At 33.7% G+C, this 20,797-nt stretch overlaps 1 protein-coding gene across 1 annotated transcript in view; it reads right to left on the bottom strand.

Annotated features, from left to right (window-relative positions):
* The window catches only part of LOC126878149 (transmembrane reductase CYB561D2-like), a 146,396-nt gene extending 128,924 nt beyond the window's left edge, over positions 1-17,472 (bottom strand). Inside the window, exon 1 of the mRNA XM_050640693.1 lies at positions 17,366-17,472. Coding sequence (XP_050496650.1) covers positions 17,366-17,457 — 92 coding nt within the window. The 5' untranslated portion in view covers positions 17,458-17,472. The remainder of the gene's footprint in view (positions 1-17,365) is intronic.
* Positions 17,473-20,797: the final 3,325 nt, after the last annotated feature.

Below are 20,797 nucleotides of genomic sequence, written 5' to 3' on the forward strand. Positions count from 1 at the left end.
AAGCTGTAACTCGTAACTTGTTCATTCGTTAATACCAGTTAGTCGATCAATTTTGTGCAAAAGAATCTTTGCGTTGTATTATCCAATCCTAAACTGACTTTAAGGTGTTCAAGTAAATCTTTAGTAAAATCTTCAAAGAGACACGCGAGTTCTTTAATCGAATGATAAAATCATATACGTAATAGGTTTTGAATTATCTTCTCAAAGATAGAAATTTCCATAAACATCCTCAATCTATTGATGACTGTGTAAGCTTACTTTCACATTTTTACTCTCACGTGTACATTATTGGGAGGAATTTAAACAATTTCCATGTCAATGACACATTCGCGGTTCTTTGAATTTGCCCTTCTCAGGGCAAAGCTGGAACTGAGTTTCAGAACCGCAACAACCACAAATGCATCATTTAACCCTTTACAGTCGGTTGTCCTTTCTGAGGGGATATCGTAAATCCAGCAAAGAGATTACTGGCAATTACATAGCACGAAATTACACGAGCTCCGAATTTTTTCAAAATATACGTTTCCTTGAAGTTTCGCCTTCGCGCTGTACGAAAAGAAACAAATAAGGAAATGGAAAATATGCCGAGCGACAAGGGTTAATAATCATCGAGAAAGTTCAACGTCTCGAATCTGCATACCTATAATACGTTTCAAGAAAATAGTCGGAAACATCGTACACGAAGCATCGCAGAACGAGCACCCACGTATTTTCGAGACAACGAAACGGGTTCGTGTAACTAGTTTACGCGGCGTGGTCCCAGTTCGCATAATAAAACTGAGCAACATGCTCGGTAAAACAAGCACCGTAACAAAATTCGTTCTGACAAATGGAATTCCGTTGTACATACATACAATGAAAAATATTCCTTATTAATTCGACCATACTGTCCGTGTTCAGAATTATTCATTAATAAAAGAAACATACGCCCGAAATGCGAAATGGTAGGTAAATCTCGTTCATAATAGATAGCTCAGCTAATTTATACACCTAATGAAAGTAATCAGAGTATTAGCTACTCGAGAGACAACTGCGCTTTAATATCTTTATTGACTTTATATCTTCTGTATCGTGTCACGTAAATTCACCCTGCAGTAAAAATATTACAGTATTAAAAGCGCCGGTGTTTGTTTCGTTCTCCACCTTTACCAGCGGCTTTTAGCGCATTTGATAAATGTTGAAATAATGGAAATGTTTAATGAAAGAAACGTCAAGCTGAAACCGTTTTAAATCTCTATTAAAATTTCCATTACGAATCCCTGTCGAGAAAAAAAAAAGAGAAAACAAAGTTTAACCCTCGTCCATTCCTCGACACGACCAAACAAGGGAGATTTAAGCAAAGACTCGTTTCATCCTCTACATATTACGACATTTCACTTTGAATAATAAGCAGGCGCTTTACGATTATTCCGAAGGGAGACTATCCGCATCCTCCTAGCGAAATCGTTCAACATTAAATCGAGGAATCGATGGGCTAGGAATTCTGAAACCCTCGATGGATTTTCAAGCGTTATTTAAAGAGCATCGCGTTCCCATATCCGTCCCAATTACTTACTAATTGATCCTCGATGAAGACTAATTAATATTACCACGCGGATGAATTAGGCCAGCAACGAAAATCCTGGTACTTCGACCCTTGACCCTTCGTTAAGAACTGTATCCGCGGCAAAAGGCAGTCGCATTAATTTCATTATGAATGGAGGTCAAGGAAGATTTCGTTTCGTCACTAGTCAATGAAAAATGAGAAAAGCAAAGAAAAATGTAAATGGAAAAAGACAAGGGGTGTTCCTCACGAAGAAGAACCGGCGAGCCAGCAACTTATATTGGAATTTAATTCCACAGAAAAGTTAAACGTAGGAACTGGAGAAAGACAAACACGAAGACAGGCTTGTGCAACTGGAAGATATGAGGGAGTTCTCCCCATCTATCTATCTTTCTTTTGCTGTTTCAAACTCTTTCTGCGGTTTCCACTTTCAGGAAAAAGAATCTTCTAATGAACGCGTTTACCATTCACGACCAAATGGTTGTAATCGATCGATCTTCACTGGAATTAATCTAGCGCTATCGAAATCGAGCGCTGTGCACTGTGCACGCTTCGGTGACATTTTGAAATCTTAATGCCACGAACCAAGCCACGATAGCAGAGAAACATTTTTCCATGCTCGTCGTAATATCTGCCGATTACTGCGATATGTACAGCTTAGAAATTTCTACGGTTTGAAAAGGTCAAGATAAATCTTCTTTCTCGTGTTATTTCATTAATCGACTATTTCAGTCTGACGAACTATCTATCTGTCTGTCTATCGCCCTTTGAACAAATACGTTAATAGTAATATTATTACTTGATAGATTATTGCGCGAGAGATTCCAGGTAATGCAAAAAACCGATTCATAGCGATTATTTCGTGTACGTGCCAAGAATCTACTCAAAAATAAAAACTTACACGAAAATATCTTCGTAAGATGTAGAGAGACAAATTTAGAGATGAAGAAACACCGCGTGATATAGCGCAAAAGCTAAATGAAGTTAGAACTTTGTTTATAAACAGTATATCTATTGTAGCGATAGCAACTTAAGGGGGGGGGGGCACTAATGAAAGAGAGAAAAAGATTCCAGTTGGTTGATATTGTAAAGGTACCGGCTAAGGAATCATATTCACTCGGAAGAATCACAATGAAGAAGCGTGAAAGAAGACATGAAAGGTGAGCAAACCGTACGCTAGCTGTTGAGGGGCTGAAAGCTCAATCAAAAAGCTGTGACCCATTTAGAGATTCCCAGCCAACGCTTTTGTACTAGGTTCGTCATCATTTCTCTGCATCTAACGGACTTTAGCTAACGCCTTCTTCGCAGAACAAAGTCAACCCTGCACGCGAGAAGTCATCACCGAAAATGTTCCCCTATCGACTTGTAAATGGAAGAGCTGCGTCAACCGATGTATGAATAAAATGAAAATGTCAGAATGTAAAATGGCTCGTAAAAATATGTTGAAAACGCGAAGCTTCGCATTAGAATTAGATATAATTTGCAACTTATCGACTTGCCAATGTTACTATTATATCGTCGGTGTTTATACATTTGTGAGGAATTAAAAAATGCACATAATACGTAAAGATGTATAAAATACCGAATGTATCGTTACTATATGATAATAACACATGTATATAAAATTACTAGTGAAAATAAGGTGGAAACGTGGAATAAAATTTTTCTGCCAGCTAAACGAAGCTTCGTTTGCTACATTGAATTTTTAAAAATTAATGAGATACGTACGTTTAATTAATCTCTTTAATTTGACAAATTTTGATGGATTATTATATTGTAATACCAGTGGAATAAGTTTTAATAACGATCGCGTGCATTTATTAACAAATTTTGAAGCTACTATCGTTCATATTAAATATACATTTTTAATCATAATTTTAATCTTTAGTCGATATTCTACGATATCAAAATGAGTAATTCACAGGTATCCGAAATAAAAATATTACATTTGTGGACCACTGGTTTTTATTACATCGTGTTATTATGTTATATCCCGTGACCCATAAATGAAAAGTTAATTGTACGTGAATATTCAACAAATTTTCAAACACCCTCCTAAAATCAAAATATCTTGCATATAAATAATTTTAATTTGCATATCTAATTTCTTCTGGCACGAGGTGAAACCTCAACTCGCTTCTATCACTCATTCCATTTCTATTCACTCTTGATGACAGTAGTCTGCGATATTCCAGCCTCTACGATCAAATCTTTTCAATATCAATGTTATATGCAAAAATTTTGCTTTAATAGAAGCAAAAATGTGGAAAAGCCTAATTGTATCGGTCATTCCATTAAACAATGAACATTTGCAACGATGAAACTTCGACGCGGAGATATTCTGTCTGCGATAAAATAATATTGAAAAATACGTACACTTCGATCAAGGTGTTCTGATATCACTGCCAATTTTAATCTTTCTCAATAACCGAAATTTATTGCAGATCAACTGTGACCTGGCTTGTAAAAATCTCATTTAAATCCGATTCAAAAAATATAACATGAAGCTAATTCAAACCTTTCTTTTTTTATATGTGTAGAAAAAGCGAAATGCTTCACTTGTCGATCTACGTCGACAGATAATGTGAAAGTGTGTTCTCATTTCGTAATACGTACTCTCCTCCTCGGTATTACGCGTGTTATAACGAAACTACCATCACCTTCATCAAGATCTAACCTAAATCTCCTCCTTTTATTTTTCTTTGAAGCAAGGGAAGTTTCTTGCGAACATCGTTCAATCTAAATCTTTCGATAGTATGAAACTTCCATTCAACATCACTCGTCAAAACTTCTTTTTTGTAGATTACTGAAAAATGTAACGCGTCACTCCCTAATTCTTGATCAAAGACAATTCGCCGTTAAAACAAATAATTAACAAACAATGAGTATGTACGTAAGCGTCACGTCTCGCTCTCTCGCTACATGAATAAACGATGACGAAGAAAATGAACAAACAGCTAATTATACCTATCTGTACCTGTGTCAGACAAATTAAGTTTCTCGACTTTTCCCCGTTTTATTCTTATGTCTCCATATTTCATTGTAGTCTGTTGAAAATTTATGAATCTTTCTCGCGTACTTCTCGATCTAACGTTATATTTATCAAATCTTGTAGTTTCTAGGATTAATCCTGCTAGCATTGGCTTCAGAACAATTCATGTCCATTTCGAAATCCTCACACAAACCTAAACGAAAGCAACGCAACTGTGAGAAACACGCAAAATCAAAAACACTTTACATCGAAGATTCTTGTTGATCGAGGAAATTCTAGACCTCGTTGTCGTTAATTTGTTTATTCCGCTCGGTAACACTTCGCGTGATCACTCGCGTCGGGCTGCGTGGATTACGTATAGTAGAACTGTTCGTTTCGAAGCGTATCGAACGAAGATTAAGTGGGTGTACACGCTTATTTCCGACAACGGAATTTATGGACTCGGTGGAATCGAATTACACAAGTAGTTAAAAACGAATTTTCCACAGAGGCTTGCCAATTTTATACGACGTGCAATTTTAAACCTAATATTTATTATTAGGTTAATCGTGCGTTAATGCGATGCTGGCGAATATTCGTAACAGGGTTACCTTCTTAATTACGTATTTTTACAACAACTTCATCAAATTGTATGTAAGGCTGCGAGACGTGTGATAATATTACAATGAAGAGAAAGAAGAAAATAAAGCACGAAAGAAATCTTTAATCAAATGCTTTATAAATTTCTACGAGTTATAATTATAATTATATTCGTCAATTATATGTATATATATACAGGGCGGTTGGTAACTGGTGGTACAAGCGGAAAGGGGATGATTCTACGCGAAAAAAGAAGTCGAAAATATAGAATAAAAAGTTTTCGTTTGAGGCTTTGCTTTCGAGAAAATCGACTTTGAATTTTCGTTCGGTACGCGTGCACTTTATCGCGTCTCGTTATAACGGATCTCACTGTAGATCGTTGTCTCGATGGAAAAGTTAAAAAAATTAAAAAAAAATTTTTATTCTATATTTTCGACTTTTTTCGCGCAGAATCACCTTCTTTCCGCTTGTACCACCAGTTACCAACCACCCTGTATATAATAATTAAATATATATATAATTGTATATATATATGTATACAATTTAGAAATGAATCATGAATCGGAAAAACGAATGTTGCAGGCTACTAAAAATATAAATTTATCTATTATATAATTTGTTATCTCACGCGATTAACGATATTCGACGCTCAGGTTTATATGGATAAGGAAAAGATACTGAATAGTGTGATAAATATGTAGTTAGTAGTAAATTGATAATAAATGTTTACTTAATATGTATTAATAATTATTTATCAGATTCCTTCGGGTGATTTTGACATAAAAGTCTTTTCGTACTTAACAATCTATAGACAATTTCAGTGGTTTTGCTTCAAGTTAAACAAACCACTTTTTTTGAAAAATATTTTCTCAATAATGTCGAATGATCTCTAGAAAAAAATTACTTCTACTTTAAACGATGTTTAGTTATCTGATATTCTCTTACTCTGACATCTGTATTTAGAAGTTCTTCGATAATTTGCAACTTAAATAGGTATGATTTTAATGAAAATAAATCTTTCGAAGTATATACATATTCAATACGACGTTTGTACGACTTTCTACTATAATTAGCATCTAAAAAGATCGCATATGTGGAAAGGAAATGTTAGACCAGCTCTGCATTATAGCTGTACCTACTTCAGTTTCAAGCAACGCAAACTATGACCCTTCGTGTAACGCAATCCTATTCAAGTGAAGTATCGTTTTAGCTATGAATTATATAAATCAACAATGAAACACTTTTCAAGTATAAATTATGATGATGAAACAAGTTGTGTGCCACTAGTTAGTGTCATATTATACATTGGAAGTATTCTTATGAATTATATAACAATAATTTCAATACATGTAACACAAAACGCATACTTCGAATTTTAGAACGTGCTTCTTTAAAAAATATGTATTTCAAAGAAGATTTCGCAAACGTTCCACAGATAATTAATTTTAATTCGCTATATTTGAACAGCTAGAAATTTGTAAAAATTTCGAACGAAACATGTGCCATTTATAATTACAATCAGGTTGACATTTTACAAAACAAAATGAACGTTCTATGTTAAACGTTTAGTTCACAGATCTGCACTGCTTAACTCTGGATAAATGCAGTATTTATTAAACAACCACTTTGTAGCAAACTGATATAAACTTTGACACTTATAACATTGACTGTGTTCCACCTAATGTCAGTAAGTACATCACTGAAGAATAAAAAATACCATACGTAACTCTATTGCGTTTTTGCATTCGATCAAGATATAAAACGTTTATAATTAAACCGTCAATATTTGCCTGTACCTGTTCAGGAAAATTTAAGCGTGCAAAAACGTATATAATATACGTAATATGTAAAACATATTGTGTGCGTTTATAAGAATATAAATTTTACGTAAACATTCTCAGTCTGTACCTAACAATTCGAAGATGCAAAAAGCCAGTTATTATGGTAATTAGATAGTTATTACTGTAATAGCAAGTTATACTAACCAGTTATTAGTTACCACAATCTTTGCATAGTTGGACACCGCACCACTGCCAAGAGGTATGTACATTGAGCGTATCTTAAATAGAAGTAGTAGCGCGACTACGAGCGACTTGTTTTCAGGGAAGAAAAACAAGGGACTCTGGCCTAATTTCACCGTGTAAAAGTTTCGGCAATCGAAACGAGCTGACCTTCGAATTATCATAGCTTTTACATAATTCCATTTCTTATAAATTACAGTATGTTAAATCCAAGCGTTACATCATAACGACTCTCGGACCAAGGAAAATAAGTCAAACTTAAAACGCTGTTTCGTCGACACACGATCTACCGCATCGTCACAACGAGAAACCGTATTTTCGAGCAGCTTGTTACAAATTCGAACGCGTTAAATTTCGTCGTTACGTCACACAATATTGCAAGCGAGAAAGATAAAGCAACTCGGCAGCGGTGTTTCATTGATCAGAACTGCTATTGGGTCTTCAGAATTGTACCTTTGAAAGGTCGATTTATAGCTGAAGCATAGGTTCTAAATTTGAAACAATATGTGATAACGTGAAATACTGATCCGTTCGATAAATTGGAAAGTAGAGTAAAATGATAAGATTTCGAAAGCAATGTTTTTCCGAAATATACGAGGGAATCTTTTTAACGTCGGATTATTTATGTGTGAAGGCGTTAAATTCTAACTAAAATTCTCGAGCCCGTATAAACATATTATGTTTGTACTATGTTTGTCTATAAAGAACTATATTTCAAATCGAGCCAAATACTTGCCACAAAATCTAGTTGTCGATGCGACGTTTAGTTTTGGCTTCTAAGAAACTCAAACGTGTCTCGCGTGTTTCATCGATTTCGATATATTTTATGGTCGAGCTGTGGCTAAATATTGTGTCATCGGAATTCTAATTATAAATTCGAATACATTAAGTCTCGATGTCATATCATAGATAAGATCATTGTATTAAGCGTTGTAGCGTATGAAATGTGTCTATTTGAACGCTTCAGCGTCGTTCGCCTGAAGCGCGGTTTATATTAGATTGACTGTTAATCTATGCTCATCTTTTGTTTAAAATAGTGTTGGAAGTTCTCCAATATCCTCTTTGCAACGATATAGTAAATACCTACGCATAAGATTCGAGTCACTTTCCCTTATGAATTTAAATTTCATCTTTCTACGGATTAAACTGTACAATATCAATATCGTTCGTGGAAAGGCTAATTAACGAATTATTCGCTGATAATATTATTATAAATTTCCTTCTAAGGATAGTAGTCTTAAAGAGAAAGATCGAGATAAATCTGCGAAGATTCTCTAGTATCCTTTTGAATCAAGTTGATTTTGTGGCGTGGGAAGACTATTGTCTTCGACAAACAATCGGTTTTCCTGTGAATTAAAATAAATGAAAATACTCGCATCAATACGTAAGAAGTGCAAAGTGCTTTCGAATAGGTTGAAAGAAATTTTAAGATTCAAAAGTTCCTGAACTCTACGACAGAGATATTTAGAAGTAGATATCAGTTACGTAATTCTTGCTTCTAAGCACTTTCCAAGCACAGAATTAATTTTCACACCTTGGAAGGCGAAACTACGGTCGAAACTTTTGCGTCAAATCTTCACAAAGCTTCATGATATTCAAATGAAATTGTTAACAGCATGCTTCGCAAATTGACTCTTGAAAATTTATGCAAATTTATTCTAATTTAGTCGCAATGTACCTGCCTGTCGCTAATGTCAGTGTAAATTCGAAAGTTTTAAGTAAGACATTCCCTTTACAGTCTTAAATAAATCAATGATGTAGTCGCATGTAGGATTATTCTCAGTGTTGTCTTTCGCCTTCAAATTCATAATGCGAAATTGTCTCCGAGTGAAACAGCGTTCCATTAGTTCTTTTCATTCTCAAAAAAATGTCATTAATAATGTCACGTGGAAAAATCACATCTGGGGAATTGTAATATTCAACTATTTCTTGACTTAAGTAATGGAAAATTGTTGTTCATACAAGATAATTATACAAATTAACATACGATGCTAACGTAACAACGATATTGACATACATATGATATTTAATTTTACACATTACATATGCAGTTTCATTTGACCTTCTATAACTGCAATTTTGATTGCCTTTATTACAGCAAAATAAAATTATAATTATTTAGAGCATTTTACTTTCATCGAAAATCCGAAATCCAATAATTTTTATAAAACGATCGTTCTATGAAATTGTATATTTCATTTGATACTTATATATGTGTGTGTGTGTGTTTTCAAGAATTCTATAAAACCTAAATATAATAGCATAAAGAACGTTAAAGAAAAGTGAATAATATTTATAAGCTGTGACTTTGGATATCAAGATAATGAAAACAGTGATAATGAATAGCCATAGATAAACGTAATAAAATATTCACGTCACAAAACGTTATAAAGTGTTAATAATTTAAAAGAGAAAAACACTCACTTGAAGCTCAACCCATAGACCTTTGGAGTTTCCGGCGAGCCCGAATTACATTTCAGGCAACCGAGCCAAGGCATACAATCGATGAACATTTTTCCGTGAAAAATGGAAATGAGCCACTGCTAGATCACACAATAGGCAACTACTACAGATGCACTCATGCACTTTCCTTTTCGATCTCCTTCAGTGGCGCTGCTTCACTGACTGTTGTATCGGCGTTATTCGCGTTCTTACTCAGGTATTATGTCACCGCGACGCCATAAAATGCACAGTTTTAAATTTGTACATACGAATCACCGTTAAACGAGTCACTTTCGATGATCCAGCAGAATTACAAATCCTGTTATAAGTTTTCAACTTTGAATGTCCGATATAACGTGAAATATACAAAGTACAGTAGCTATAAAAAGTACTAGCACACTGTCGTATTTACTCTGATGTTTACATATTAATTAATTAGCTCCGAATATATGGAGGCTACAGAGAAAGAACACGATAAGTCGCATTTCCTATTTTTTACATAGAAACAGTTTGAAAATTCAGTATATCGTCGATTAATAATAAAAATGTTACCAAAATTGTCTTTCTATGTACAGAATTTCGTCAACTTATCAAGTATTTTTAAGAGATTTGCATATGTGTATCAAAAGTTGATAGTATAAAAATGAAATGTATTACAAAACTTAAGAGAAAAATGCTTCATCGAAAAATAAGGATGTAAAAATGCTTCGTTGAAAAATAACGACGTGTGTAAATACTGTCGTAATATGTATTGTCGGAAATTAACGTTAACTGATCACGATAAAAATATAGAAAATTTATGAGTAGCATAAGAATATAATAAAGAAACTTTGCAAATACTACTTGTTGTTCGATAGGTATACTTAATTAACGTATCAGTATGATATTTATAATCTGCTTATTAAAAGTGTAAAACAAAGTTGGTCATTATGTAATTGACTAGACCAGCCCGATAAAATCGAGCCTGATAAAAACGAACGATAATTGAATGTCGTTATCTAATTGAAACGTGACGTTCTTTCATTGATGAAGTATGAATTGCTAAACTTTGTATTGCAAAGAAAACACTCTTCGCTCTTGACCTGTACCTCATATGTAGGTAATTCAGATCGACTACTCGAAGTCCTTTCAAAAATATATTTATCACTTTACTCATTTTAGTTTCTTTTTAGTTTCATTCTAGTTCAGTTTATAATATTGTCTAATTGTAACATAGATACGGTATCTTCGGTAGGTATTATCTATCCTGCTTAATTGAAATATCTTATCTAGCATTTTCCATTTTTAATGTTAGATTTAAAAGTTATAACAAAAATATAAAATAATTATTAACACAAGAAGTTTACAGGGCAAGAGTTAAGATATGTTAAGAATTCCTATGAAAACTTTGCAATATATACAAAGATCATTAATCGACACTATAAGACAAATTAATTTTAGAATTTGTTGTATGAGAGATCAGTTTCTTGTTTCTTCGTCTTTCTTTTCTGCCACTTACGTACGTCAGTTATCTTTCAACGATTTCATGGGAAAAAGCTACGAAAACATTGTGCATACGATTAGTATATCGAATTGCAATTAGAGCATACCTTTGCGTCATGATATTTAAATGCATACAGAGAATTCAATCACCAACTTCGCCTGTTATTGACGAGCATAGACTTGTATGTAGATGTAAAAAAAAATGCGTGGAATATAGATCGCCGTTTATAATGTTCTTTCAAAACTGAAATTACAAACCGGTTTGAGCACCAAAAAAAGAAAAAGGAAATCGGATGAAGAAAAGATCGAGAGCTGTGACAAATACAAATTGAAGGCAATATTCATAAACTCTTATTCGTTGCGGCTAAATTAACATATTGCGCAATGTTATACGTAAAATTATGCAATAGGGAACGTGTAATAGCACGTTACAATATTCAACGATATTATAGTTAATATCAGCCTTCCATTAGCAAATCGATAATTTCATATCCTACATCGTTCGATTATCATTAAAATCGAGATCTAAAAATCTTTCGGATGGGAATTACTCGATTAGTCTAATCCTTTTCGACTAGTCTAGCTAAACTCTGGACATTTTAGCACGTTTTAAGGAATTGGATAAAACATCCTTGTTCTTTGAAGAAAAAAGGTAAACTCATGTAATATATACATATATTTCAACATTTATGCAATATATACATATATATACACACGTGTAACCTGCTCTACTTCGGAATGATTATAGAACGAGGATAGTAAACACACAACGTGTAGACGTTGTATGCACCGCAAAAACGGAGAGTCAAATGCTAATAAGTTCAAAATTAGAAACATTGAATTGAAATATGTCTGGAAAATGACACAGGATCTTTGTTCACATGTAGTCTCGTGTATCCTTTTTGTTAATGAACAGAAGCTATGTATGCTACTAAAGTCAAATCGAATTCAAATATATTTAGAAAATGATCTTTTATTTTTATGTATCCTTATACGTAACTTTTGATAACAAACAGGATGTATATGTATGAACGATGAATATGATTAAGCGAAAATGAAAGTTTAAGCAGATCTTGAAAATTTTAATATCGAAGCATATTTTTACGTGTGACTATAAAATTAATTTATTCGAAAAATTAGGAAATATTGCGAAGGTTTTTTACTGAGAGCGGCTATTAATCAAGCGACAATTATTCGTATGAATTTATAATTTCACTAACTGCTATTCGCGATTGCGATCGCGTAGAACCGGAGGAAACTGATGTTTTTCTTATTTATTTTTTGATATTATAATTTCTTCGCATAAACTACGCTTTTAGTTTAATCAACGTTAAATCATTTGTACCGCGAATATCCCCATTCCTTTTAATTTCACTTAAAGTTTTAATTTTGTCAGTGAATTTTACCTCGAATACCCGGTACAATTCCATTCAGGGAACGCGTGTTTGACAAGTATCATGAAAATTTTAGTCCATGGAACAAGAAATTTTTCACGATCCACTACGTTTTACTAAACCGGAGGAAATTCGATAGAACGCAGAATACAACGCAGCGTACGTCATACTTTGTAGAGAAAAACAAATCTCTTAGGAAGCCTGGTAACATTCTAAAGCAGTGTTTCCCAATATTTCTCGAGTCACGAACCCCTTTTATAATAATCAAATAACTCTGCTCCCTTTCAATATATAAAATATACACCGTGATAGATCTTAACTCTCCTGTTCTCACTTGTTCTCCGCGACTGTATCTGCAACTATATCTGCTCTTCAAGTTTTGAAAGTTGGTTGGTAGGAGGCGACACATTTTATATATTTTGTTTTTTTAAATAATATTCAAATTTCATTTTGCAAAAATATTCTAGATAGCGGAATATTAACACGAATCACTGTACATCTAATACTAGAATCAGATATAATACAACTTAAACGCTATCTATATTCCGATAATACCTAGCGAAATATATTCTTTATTTTGGATTATGTAGATCCGAACAAGGTTAATTCGTTTCATTTCATTCGTTAAAAATCAACATTAAAACCACTGTACTCGAATATTGCAACGTAGCCACATTAAAATAAATAAATATCGAGAAGTGCAATGTCTATTTATAAACTACATTTCAACTACAAGAATAATTACTAAATTTGATGTAAAAACAGTTCTCAAATAAGGAGTCACGATCCACAGGTTGGAAATCGACATTCTAAAGCGTGCGACTAATAGGTTAACCGATACTAATCATGGTAACACGAGGTATCGATATTCAATCGAGTTCCAACTTAAAGTCGAACGCGACGAAGTCGATCAGGCATTACGGAATAATATCGATATTTTTCTATGTAAGTACCTTCGGGATCTGAAAAATCTTGGTCTATAATAAATACGTTTCAACGACTGGCGTCCAATTGCGACATTGAGATATTTCTTCTTTGCAAACGGATTCTGGTAACTCAAAGAACCTGCACGTTTCGCGAATTCGACTCGTTTTTCTCACTCTCGAACCAATATCGATGGTACACCGTTTAGAAGGCGGCCTATTCACTCATAAAATCACAAATTCGATGATCGATCGATTATAAAAATGAATCGCATGGTCCACGAATCGATACCACGACGCGTACTGCGCTTCGAGCCTTCAGGAGGAACGCTATAATAAACGTGTCTTCGTCTTTCTTTCACGTCTGTTGTCTCTCACCGGTTCTCCCTCTCCTTCGAAGCAACACTATATAAACAAGAGAGACCGGTACGGAATCGAGCGATTCGTCGATCACGCAATCTCCTTTTGACCGTCCTACGTGAAACAACCCACCTAACGTCTGGCTCTGTTGTCGCGAAGGGCACAGGCGAAACTGGTTTCAAAATATACAAAGCGTGTGTCGTGTTGCAACAATTACGTCGATACTTCGGGAACGTTCGTATTCTGTACACTTTACGATGTGATCGTAATCCATATTTCAAAAATTTATCGTAAGAAATATATGAATGTATTAGCTAGGTATAATGCGTAGTTACATTTTTTACGCCTTCGTAACGTAACGCTTTAGAAACGTTCCCGCGACATTTTTTTTAACGAGGCTCTCTCGAACAATCAAACTAAACGTTATTAATGAAACTGTATGATGACACGAGTATCGATAACCGTGGCGATTTTGATGATAAATACAGTGAAATTTTGGAAACAAATTTGACAGACTACGAGTCATCTGATCGTGTTGCATGTAGCTTCTCGATTCACTAATATCGTTAAATTATTTTATTTTAAATATGCATTGGTAAATTATTGTGCAAAGGAACTCACGTGTCGTACGTAATTCATTGTGTATATTGACTTAGATGTATAGTTATTTTTTCATCTTCAACGACAAGGACAAAGTTATTAAGACGAAGGAAACACGATTCTCTGTTATTTTCCAATCGTATTTATTTGAAATATATTTATGAACATGAAACGAAACAGAAAATTGAAAAATACATATTTTGAAATTTCTGAGAAAAATAATGCACAATGACGAAATTATTTGATTTCTTATAGAAGCTTTCTTTCGACATACTATATGTGTATATTATATGTAAGATTTTGTACGGCAAAGAAGAAAAGATAAGAAGGAGAAAATTGTTCAGAATTCAAGAAACTTACTGATCTATCAATTTGACATAAACGTAATTTTGATTGAACAATAACGTTTTAAATAAAAGTTTCGTCTTCAGAAAACAAGCTATTGAATCAATCATGAATTAATCGCTAGTTTCATGTATCAGAATTAGTCATCGATCAGAAACCAGACTAAGCAAATACACGTAATCAAACACAAACGCGTTAGGATTTGATTTAGGATCTCTCCATGCAGCAGTAAATCTATATTCTCGATTTTGTAAACATCTCTGGCAGAAATACTCGATATGAGTTTCTCAAGAGTCCACGAAGGGTACAACAAAGCCCGTAGATCACGTTACTAACGATCACGCTCAAATTACTTGATTTGATATGAATACACATGGACAACTTGCCCTAAAACATTTTCGAACTTTGAAACGAAACAATATTATGATATTGAACTTTTAGTACGAACTACAAACAGAACCAAAATAATGCATAATTTCTACGTGTACCTAAACGTGGACTTTACTGTTATCGTTTCGTAGATTTTTATTCAGAGCTTGCAATCAGCAGATTGCAATAGTAAGAGTAAATTGATTTAGAAAGAACTTGTTTAATTCTTTACGTACTAAACGCGTTTCATAAATCTTTTTCACTGCATTCATTAATAAAAGATTAATGTGATGTACTAAACCATTTTATTACACGTATTGCATATTGTTTATTATTTACCTTGTATGTTATTTGCCCCATTCACTTTCTTGCAATTACATCTAGTTTATTATTAAAAATAATTCCTATCTAGTATCCAAGTCGAATGGAATATCTCTATAAATTATTTTAATATTCTCAGATCTAGTTCTACTGTACTCTAGATACAATACGCATTCCCACTTAATACGATAATACGACGAAATTACGATAGCATAATACAATAAAAAACAGGTGCGTCAATTCCTCTAACAGTGACGTATATGTATGATGAAATCTAATCCAACTCACAATTCGACATAATCATCGTGTCGGCCTTCGAATAATTAAACGGAATTACCGACATATTTCTTCAATGTATTTATGCCGGTTACATTTACCAGCTTCATGCATAATATTAATAACCAAAGGGCGTCAAAATCACTTTCATAAAAAAATTTCCAAACATAGGAGGACTAGAACCAATGACGAGATACATTAATCATTTTTAAGTACCTGTTCCTTCTCATCAGCTTCTAAAATGACTGTTTCACGGTTCTAGTGGTATGTCCAATTCTAAATACAAAACAGTATCTTTTAAACACGGTCGTAGATCAAAGCAGTAGTCACATTAATTCAAATATTGTCCAAAACTTTTACATAATTATGCTAAAATGTTTTACAAACACACATGGTCGAACAAAATTTATTTCCAGTAATAAGCCTATTTCCTATTTTCTATTGAAAAAGATATATCTAACGGATTGATTATCAAGAGAAAATGTTTATAGTTACAGCTTTAAAAAGGAAATGATAGTTCTTCAGTGCCATATACGTATACAATGACCTTGCAAATTGAGAAATCAAAGAAGAAGTATTTATCTATGCGCGTTCTTCAAAGCTATTCCAGGTAAAATATCCTGGATCTATTAGGAACTTGAAATTCTAAGAAAGAGATATTTTAAATAAAATATTTCGAAAGAGTACTTATATTGTATAATTCATTTTTTACCTAAAAATGTGATTTGACATAAGACACTGTATTTAAATCATTTTTAATTCATGTATATAGCAATGCCCCAGAGAATAAACGTCAAAAGTACGTATAACTCGAAAAGGTGATTAATAAACGCGGTATTGAAGCGTTTTTAACTATAATACATGTATTATTAACTACACAAGGTCAGCGTATAGTCAAATGAGATAGCCAACGTAAACCATTTGAACTCTACACCTTGGTAATATCCAGCAAATACGCCACAGATAGTATTATTAATAATATGTATCAAACATTTTACTAATATTATTACTGTTATTATTTTGTCATTATATTCTTGCATGAAAACAAACGAGATACACAAATTGTTTAATAACATATTACGTGCGTGTGTTATACAAGACATTTTGTAATTTCATTAGCATCGTACGTAATACGTGATAATAATTACGAATTATTTATTGCAAACATACATTTTACGAGAGTCATTGAGATATTAATTTGACCGAGAAATCGATATGGAAAATTAAGATTCAAAAAGAATTTATTTCCACAGAATTAAACTGTTTCCCATTTATAACTTCACGAGTCCTTCCTTGAAGAATTGATCGTGTTAGGAGCATCGTGTATTCGTATTTGTTCGAACAATTATTTATTCGATAGAAATTTATAATAAAGAAGTTGCGGAGTAACTCAATTATTTTAAACAATCAATTATTCGCTATATTAATAACCCACAATACTTAGTGACAGCTTCTTTAGCTCTGCTTATATAATATATTTTAGCACCACTATTTATGGCGTATATTAATATGTTACCAAATGTATATTTACAATAAATGTCTTTCAACTCCAATATAAATTGTCAGATTGGTTTCCTCGGAATAAAACATATAAAATATTTCATTATATACCTCCGTAATACTTAATAGGTAAAAGGATCTTCTATCGAGATTCTACTTTTCGAATTACGTTTTTAATAGGTAATACGAATTTAGGTAAAAATCCGCAGTCCAATAACCACGACAGTCGTATTTCATTAGAGCGACAATATTTCAAAGAACTTCGCGTAACATACGCAATATATTCATAAAAATTTTCCACGATAAACATTCGGATACCTTCGTGACTCACTGAAGCACAGACAGTATAAGAGGATTGTAGGTTTATCGGTTGTATAATTATCGTGTACGTTCTCGTACGAACTGTTCCCAAAGAGTCGAATTCAACAGGGACAGAGGAATACGAGTAAACCTTTCACATGAAGATACGAAAGGACAAAAAATTGATAGCAAACAACGAGTTTTTAATGTACGAATAAAAAATGTGGGACGATCAAAGGGCATAGGTAAACGCAAAGCGGATCGCCCTATACTGGAGAACAATAAATTTTCACAGACTCTCAACCTTTCTACCAGCCCCGAGCTATATACCAGGAATTTTTGCATTTTACTGTGTCAGCTCGATTTGACGCGTTCAAGGACTTGCTGATATCACCGCGAATGCAGGCAAATGGCAGAACACATATCGCCAATTGAGAAGCGGAATTGTCGTCATAAATGTGAAATAAAAATACCTCAAAGGTATTTTGATGCCGATCAACCGAATCATCTCTTTAATGAATTTGACGAGTTCTGCAGAATTCAGTTGTTTACAGGAATAATTATTTATTAGGAGTGAAAGTACCTGTTGAAATTTATTCGTAGAAAAAGAAAGACATAGCTTTCGTATATAAAAGTGAAGAATTTTACTACCACGAATATTAAATGACTATGAACATTGATAGAATTTATAGCACAATTCACAGAATTATTTGATTGATTTAATTGGTTTATTGAAATTATTTTAGTTCCCTCCTCCTGGACTCCCGGTTTGGGAAAAGTTAATTATTTTTTAGATAAATGCTATGATAATGAGCTTAATTCCCGTTTTCGTGTTTGGGACCTGATATTTAAATTTACAAGAATAATTATTCTTCAATAATTTACGTGAAAGGATTTCGAACACAGCAAGCGAAAAAGGTTCTATAAACAGATCAATGGAATTAATATTGCAACAGATAGGTCAAGATAAAAACATGTTTCACGTTTCCTGCGTACAACTGGATATGCAAATGCGATATTACCTTAGTGAAGGACTCAACGATTTGAAAAGTTCCCAGTGTATGTCAAATTGTCTCTCGAACCTTTCTATACGTTTTGCTTTGATGTGTATGCAAATGAAATCTAACTTGAAATCTGTTTCGAGATTATCTTACAATTCATTTCTTGTTTACTTTAGACTTTCTTCAAACCAAACTGTATTGTTTAAATTTGATAAAAAAATCAATTTTCAATCTTCATACATTCTGTAAGAGAAAGTGAAACGAACGTTCAAACACAATATTGGAAATGTTTAATTATTATACATTGTAAGATATATGGACTATTTACAAACATTTGACATTATAGTCACTCTTTATATACGGCAGCGTGAATGTGAAGAATATTTGCTATAAAAGCATAAATATTTCCAAAGTCGTTATTTTGTATATCCATTAAATAATTTGTAAGAACAAACGAAACTCATCTTCTTTTAAGTCATCTCGTCTTTTTCATCGTACAATTTTTCTTTTTTCCGTATCATAAATTTTGTCCAGTATCTTAAAGCTATCTTAAAGTTAATCAATGGACTATTTAATTACCTCGTCTTAATCAACAGATTTTACAGAATATTTTCTACACAAAAGGCATTCTTCCTCAAAACGAAGAAACTAAGTTTCCTTTGAAAGTCGAAAACTTGGAAAATTTTCGAGAAACGTTCGTACCAACCACTTTTGTTTTGAAACGGTCCCTTTGGCTGACGCGTAACGAGCGAAAAAGCGAACTTCACCGGTATATTGCCTAAGGAAATTCGTATTCAAGTTCGTCTAAACGCTTTTGAAGGAGTCACGTTTTAATTCCATTGGGAAGATGAAGAGGTTCGTTAAGAAAATGTAACAGGATAAATGGAAGGATCCGAAGAAAAGCCGGTAAATGAAAGGAACAGCGAGAGAGCAACCCGAAGCTCGGCCGAGTATACTTTGCAATGGAATCGATTAAACATTGATTATTGAGAATCGGGTCTGTAAACATATACAATGAACTATAAAAAAAGAATAAAGAAAAAGAATAAAAAATGATTTAGCCGCGGAAGATAATATGTCGCTGAAACTCCGCCCCTCGATTCGATTCAGACACTGGCCAGGTGAAACTTAATTACCGCCATCGGATAATCGCTTCTAAGAACACACCTCGTCCAAGAGGTTGTCTGCTGGAAACATCGATCTTTCGAACGATTTTTTTAAAACACGAGCAAACAAAAAGAAAAGGAAAGCGTAATAAAAGATGCGATTTATCAAGAATACGGAGGTAAACAAGAGAAAACTTATTACGCTACTTGGCGCGCATTATGGCTAATCTTATTTTCGAGCATTATCCGATAAATCTGACGAATATTCTTTAACGACTTTCTATAAAAGTTCGGAAGATTTAAAAGATTTGAAGGTTCGCCAGGTAAAGGACTAACAACTCTCTGGTCGCGAAGGAAAGGTATTCTCGTGCAGCTAATCTCAAGCGTAGAATTTTCTGGAGAAAGGCAACGCGCGATCGTTCGCAATTCGAGAAACGTATATTCTCACCCTTCCTTATCTTCCTCTTGATCCACCTCGTCCTTGTTCTCCTCGTCCACCATATTGGAGTGATAATTTCTCCTTTGACGATCGCAATGGCAGGCTTACTCGTGTGAGAACATAATACGGTAACAGGTGAACGACAATCCGTTCGTCCGCGATGGCTTGAACTGACTGTGAACCACAATGATGGGACGACCGAAGAAAAATATATCCGCGAGCGTGTGTGCTCTCGCCAACCCGGACACACCATCAAATTTTGTTCAACTGACTCTCTCGAAGTAGCCCAAGGCATCGTTAACTGTTACGGCTTCTGAAATCCCGCAAGCACCCAATTCTATTTTGTATAATACCATAATGCCATTAAGGGTATTCTAGATCGTCGTATTTTCCATCTGCGGTATGTTAGAAACGAAATCGTGCGACGAAACGACGAAACGACGAAACGACGAAACACGACGTATAATCGTCGAAGAAAAGCACGGAAACCAAGAGTAACCGAGAGTAATCGTCCGTCGTTTGTAACTTCCGGTAGAACATACAAGTCGTGTTGAAAACATGCGCTCATAAATATGATCCTATAAATGTTAGAAAAATATTACAATTGGTAATATTGTATATGATTACGAGACGGCTGATATTTGGGAAATCTAAATATGTAAAAACTTAGAGAATGCACGTGAAAAATATGTAAAATATATAAAATATATAAACTAGAGTACATATTCGTTATGGTATTTAAAGGACAAAATAAATCTTTATTTGGATTCTATTTGCAAAAACTGTTTATTATATTTGTCACTT

Source organism: Bombus huntii, chromosome 2 (assembly GCF_024542735.1).
Source record: "Bombus huntii isolate Logan2020A chromosome 2, iyBomHunt1.1, whole genome shotgun sequence".
Lineage (NCBI taxonomy): Eukaryota > Metazoa > Arthropoda > Insecta > Hymenoptera > Apidae > Bombus > Bombus huntii.